This window comes from Physella acuta, unplaced genomic scaffold (assembly GCF_028476545.2).
Source record: "Physella acuta isolate Inbredline_101_S28 unplaced genomic scaffold, ASM2847654v3 ptg000183l, whole genome shotgun sequence".
In the NCBI taxonomy this organism is placed as follows: Eukaryota; Metazoa; Mollusca; class Gastropoda; family Physidae; genus Physella; species Physella acuta.
Window position 1 is genome coordinate 141,075 of NW_026731702.1, and position 5,990 is coordinate 147,064.

The 5,990-nt window shown below is 37.4% G+C and overlaps 1 protein-coding gene across 1 annotated transcript; it reads right to left on the bottom strand.

Moving 5' to 3' along the window:
• Positions 1-800: 800 nt before the first annotated feature.
• On the bottom strand, positions 801-5,672 carry LOC131936663 (uncharacterized). Its single transcript, XM_059293700.1, has 4 exons — positions 5,503-5,672; positions 2,988-3,098; positions 2,808-2,870; positions 801-2,337 (listed from the first exon to the last, which is right to left on the bottom strand). Exons 2-4 carry the CDS (start codon positions 3,019-3,021, stop codon positions 1,412-1,414), a joined length of 1,023 nt encoding a protein of 340 aa, XP_059149683.1. The 5' UTR covers positions 3,022-3,098; positions 5,503-5,672; the 3' UTR covers positions 801-1,411.
• Positions 5,673-5,990: the final 318 nt, after the last annotated feature.

The window sequence follows — 5,990 nt, forward strand, 5'->3', positions numbered from 1 at the left end:
CCACGGTAAATCGTTTTTGAAATGTACCAACTAGGGATCAAAACTAAACTAAACACAAACACAAAACAAAAACTCAAACACAACGCAAATACAAACACAAAAGAAAACAAAAACACAATGCAAACAAGTACAATGCAAACACAGACGAAAACACAAACGCAACACACAAACACAAACACAAAAGAAAAAACGCAAAAACAAACACAAATGAAAACACAAACACAATGGAAACACAAATGCAACCGCAAAAAAAAACATAAACGAAAACACAAACACAACACTCATAACAATAAACACAACTTAAATGCAAACATAATGAAAATATTTCCGTAAAAAATTACTTTAGGAGGGTAACTTAAATCAAAAATAAAAGTCACACCTCTAAAAATAACTTTGTAACGCGAGGAAATTGTTCTGTACAGTTTCGTCACTTTGCAAATGATGCAATTAGCATCTATTTTTAAACCGATCCAATCAGAAATTGAGATCGAGCTTCTATTAATACACCAAGTTGCATTGTCTTCATGTCTTGACCCACCTACCAACTACGAACCGTATCAGTCAGTTAGAAGTGCCTGTAATTTCGCTCGGGCGTTTCGATCTAGACAGACTGACGACAGAGGTAGTGAGTTAAATAAAAGCTTGTAAAAAGTACATTTATTTATCTTTGATGTACATTGAGAGTCGCTAGATCCAAACTTTAGCTCAAGATTAGATTTATTCTAAACGCGTACAAATAAATAAATAAATGAATCAACAAAAAATTATTATTTACATTTTATTAACAATTTTTTTCACGAAATTCTTTTTTCTGTCTCCCACTCTCAATCAAACAAAGAAAGAAACAAGACTATTTGCAGGTTTTACTGCCTATTTTCATAACTTTCCTTTAAGTATTTTACAATTAGAATATACCAGTATTTAAAATTAATCTAGATAGGTCTACAATAATATATTAAAACATATTTTTAAAAGCAGAAGCTATGCTTGTTTACATTCCATACCAATGCAGATAAGTGCAGACTTCTTCTTCTTCTTCGTTCTTAATTTTTAGTGTTGGAAGGGATCAAGCGTTATCTGCCAGAGGGTTTGAACTCGAGACTTTATCGAATTTATCAACCATGTGCTTTTGCCGACTCGACCACGCCTCCACCACAATTAAGGATACGTGTCAACTGGTTATGCGCCATTGAGGCCATTGACTCCGATTTCAGCCTGCTTTTCTTTTTGGATTTGCTTCAATAGCCTTTGTCTAACCAAGAACAAACTACAAGGCAGCAGTTGATTGCTGTCCCCAGCTAACGAGCCTCATCTGCCCGAGGGTTCGAACTCGAGATTTTTCGGTTTAGCAACCATGAGCTTCACCGACTCGACCACGCCGACCCTTGACAAGTGCAGACAATTACAAGTCTTAGTCCAACATCACCCCGCTGTAATTTAACACAACAGAGTTAGGGTCAGTGTTAGCTCCACTGTGGGGATGCTTAGACCTGCCACACCCTACTCTGTAGACAAGAGCCCCACTGCTACCAGGGCAGGTACACGTATCGTACGTGTACTTGGTCTGATAACCCGAAATCACCTGCCTCTCTACCCATTTACCCACAGAGACCTGCTTAGAACAGCCATGAGGATGTGACACTATAATGATGAGCTTGTCCACATCTCTAAGACTCTCATATTTGACACACAGTTTTTCATGTAGTCCATTAAACCGCTTAATCATATCCTCCAATTTTGTAACTACATTTGCATCATGTGTCACACACTGCAGTACAAACCAGTCTCGTTCAGTGTTTGACGTAACTTCCTTCCACCCATGCAATTTGACCACTGGACTTTCATCCTCATCAAACCACAACCTACAGCTGGACTTTTTCGCCTCACTCTCATCAAAAACCACATGTCTGGCCGTCTGCACACCAACCTCCCACCACACTTTGCTGGGAGTGTGCGAATGGACGTCTTCAGGACATGGACAAGTGTTGCCATCATCTTCCACTGTGTGCTTGGTCACGTTCCACACCAATCCAGTCCCTGTAAACATCGAGTTCTTTTCCCTGTTGCTGTAGCCAGGATATGTATCTGTAGTGCCCGGTATAAACTCTGGTCTGTCTGGACTAGTGAACTCAACGGCTATCCTGACTGTTAGGTCTGCCGCGGCTTTTATGACGTCACATAAATCATTGTCTTGGTATCCGGGAGGAAAATGTTTGACACATAACTTATTTACAGGTATAAATTTTTTATGGCCTGGATTTTTCTCACAGTTTAACTTGTATGTGTGTAGATCTACCTCACTTTGGCCTTCAAGACACTCTTGTACTTCATATGTACCTGTACAGGTAAATAAAACAATGTCATTACTGTAATTATTTTATCCGCTGTCAAATTTTGACAAAACGTAGTAACGATCTATGACCTACAGCTGACATAACCATCTAAACCAGGGGTCTCCAAACTACGGCCCGCGGGCCAGATGCGGCCCGCGATGTCCTCTCATCCGGCCCGCGGAGATCTTTTAGTCCACGGAAAAAGCGTTTGTTGGTGATGGCTGAGGAATTTTGCCCAGAAAAATCAGAGGCATGCCTGGAAGAAACTGGCCCCCGAACTGAAATGCGATAGTTAATGCGACCCTCGGACTGAAAAGTTTGGAGACCCCTGATCTAAACTATCACCCACCATCCAATCAAAAAACTACATCGTTTTTCACTATAAAGGCTACATCAGAACAAAACCACTTAACAGCACTATTGATACTGTTTTCGTTTTAGATTCTACATAAAAATAAAATAAATAGACAATACCTGTAAAATGTGTTGAACAGCCTTGTTCGTCTGCCATATTGCTGTGGTCGTCTATGCTGCTTCCTGTTGATAAATACAACATAATGATCTGACATACACATATTATTCACATCGAAACTAGCAATTATGACTAGCATATCTTACTTTTCATATGTTTTCTTATGATATCAACAAATTTACCTGTACATTGATTTGACAGATCATTACTTGCCATCACTTTAGTCCTTGAGTCTTGTCCTAGTTGTTTTTAATACCTTTGATATTTATATAAGACTTACATCAAACTTTTATCTGAAATAATTCAATACATTTAATAACCAAATAGTTTATATATATATATATATATATATATATATATATATATATATATATATATATATATATATATATATATAATTATCTACGTGGGGACCATGCGAGACACCACCACGTAAGCTCTTAGCCGTTCCTAGGCACATCGCTACCACCCCCACCCCCAGCAGTCTGGTGAACTGTGGTTCACGCTAAATGTTTACAATCATAGAGCCGGGTTTAGTGACGGCAATTAGGGGCAGATAATTTAGTTTTAAACAATTTGAAACTTAGGGGAGGTAACTAAGAGGCTGCTTTCACGGTGGGGGAAGGGAGGGTGGGGTTACAGCTACTAATAGTGTTTTTCAGGTGCAACATTGGTAGTGTCGAATTCACAAATTATGAATTACTGAAAAGTAGAAAGTAAAACAACTAAATAGCGGCGTATGCTACGCCGTGGGTCGGCTCGTATTTTATAGTTTATCTAGCTTCGATTAAAATGTCAATACCAAGTTGTTTTAGCCAGAAGGTAATAATTAATATTTTATCTAGTTAATGTTATAAGAATCCAATTTTATTGGTCGGCAGTATAATCTTGATCTGATACATTTTTTTTATAAAAGATAAAAGTTATAAACAGATGTTTGGAGTTTTAATTTTTTTTTCTTTTACAACTCGATCTAGCAGTCTAACAAATTATAAACCGTGAACAAGTGATAATTATCGTATAACCTTATTTTTTTTTTAAACTAGCATTTTATAAAAAGATTAGAAATTTTTCTGGTCAATAGAACTAAACACAATGAACTTATTCAATTGTTTAATGACTCTTTTAACTAAATAATAACAAACAAATTAAAATCTTTTTAGTAATAATCTTGATTTGAATAGTTACTGTGGCTTTGAATAAATAAAGATATGCTTACTTCTACGTTATTAATTGAATACAAAATCTAGACTAAATAAATGATTCCAGATCTGCCTAATTTCTCTACACAATTCTAAAATATAACTGGTATTTTAATAGATCTAAATCTACTTTATTTAAGTTACCTTACCTAAAGATAAACAGACTCACACCTACAGTTTAATCAAAAGAAATTAAGTCAATATTGAATTATAGAATGTATTTATCTAGTTCATGAATCTAATAATAAATGTTAAATCTGAGCAGGGGTGGATTTGCTCAGAGGCGTAGCGAGGGGGGGGGGGGTTGCGGACCGCACCGGGTGACACCATTTAGGGGTTGATACCAAACCAAAAAATATCAAATTATATAGAGAATAATGATAATTCCACTTAATTAAGTGATTATTTCGAGTGGTAAATAAAAGCAGTCGGGGATAGATGACATAAGCAGGTGGTTGAATTTTTGTGAAGATATTTGAGCAAGGGGAAGTAAAGGAACTAAATGTGAATGCACCATGACATACTTGCCCTACATTTTACAAAGGATTTTTTTCAAAATTAAACATTCCTTTTTTAAATAAATCCAATCATGTTCATATAAGTGACAAAGTTTCAATTGTGTGTGTTTGTAGGAGAGGGGGTGAGGGTGAAAATATGACTTCATAACGTTATTTTTAAGTAATTTTAAAGCTACGAAAGACAGTCAACACAAATAAGACACTACTGACCCAGCAGCATCGTATCTGTACTGGTGTGTCGTTTGTGTGGTGCGAGTATTTCTTGTTTTGTGTATGAGGCCATCGGTCAGTTGAAACCTTTCGGTGTCTTCCGCGTACACGCTAAGATAGTGGACAGCCAAGGAAGCTATTTTTTACCAGGGGCGTAGCGAGGGGGGGCGGGGGGTGCGGACCGCACCGGGTGACACCATTTAGGGGGGTGACACCAAGGCAAAAAATAGCAAAATATATAGAGAAAAACTTGAGGGGGGGTGCAAATCAAAAGTTCGAGGGAGGGTGCAAATCATCGAAAACTTGAGGGGGGGGTGTGCAAATCGAAAGTTCGAGGGGGGGGGGGTGCAAATCAAAAATTTGAAAGTTTGTCCCCGGGAAGGGTCGCTACGCCTCTAGGGGGTGACACCATTAAGTGCCGCACCGGGTGACACCCGACCTCGCTACGCCACTGTTTTTTACTACAACTGATTGGCTAAAGTGGGTAAAGGTCTGACTTGATGCATTAAATTTGAGGTGATTTGGTGCCGGATGGAATAGTAGGTTCGGATCCCGCTTGCTAAAACGCCAGCTATAACCCCTCTACACGTTCACCAATGATACACCATTTGTTCTATGCATTGTCTAATATTATTATTTTGCTGTGTAATAATATCACAAATTATAAAAAATAAACGTAGCCCTTAATGCTTATATCTTAATTACAAAGGCAACAGTGTAACAATTACAACATTAATATACTTATCAATATTTTTTTTTAAACTTACTTCTCCCCTGTGTGTGTCGTGTAAAAATATTTTCCAGGGAATAAAAATCATATGATGATACACGACTTGAATGCTTTACCCTTTCTACACTTCCTCAACATAAACAAAATGGCTGTTAGGAATGTCATTCAACGGCAAGAAGCGGATCTGTCCATACAAAAGCCTTACGACATCACCGTACCTACACCGACCCGTGTGTATCAGAGCATGTCACATGGTATTAGTGACGACCACAAGATGTTTGAACGTGGGGTTGGATCGCTCGACACGTAAAGTGGATAAGTTTACTTTAAACCTGAGTAAACCCTGAGCAGAATTTCAGAAAAATATCACCTAAGTGATACATTTAACCATAATAATAATAATAAAAATCCCTACATAATCATTGTTGTAGTGAAATCTAAATATAAAAAGACAATTATGTGAACAATTAAACACTGGGAACAAAAACATTAAATTAATTGGTGTTATATTTTTTTTTGTTGACA

What these genes read in the sequence shown, in the direction of transcription:
- LOC131936663 (XM_059293700.1), bottom strand. Translation starts at nt 3,021, where the DNA reads ATGGCAAGTAATGATCTGTCAAATCAATGTACAG. An exon ending in TCTGTCAAATCAATGTACAG is followed by an intron (nt 2,871 to 2,987) that starts GTAAATTTGTTG and finishes ATTTATCAACAG; the next exon opens with GAAGCAGCATAGACGACCAC. An exon ending in CTGTTCAACACATTTTACAG is followed by an intron (nt 2,338 to 2,807) that starts GTATTGTCTATT and finishes TTACCTGTACAG; the next exon opens with GTACATATGAAGTACAAGAG.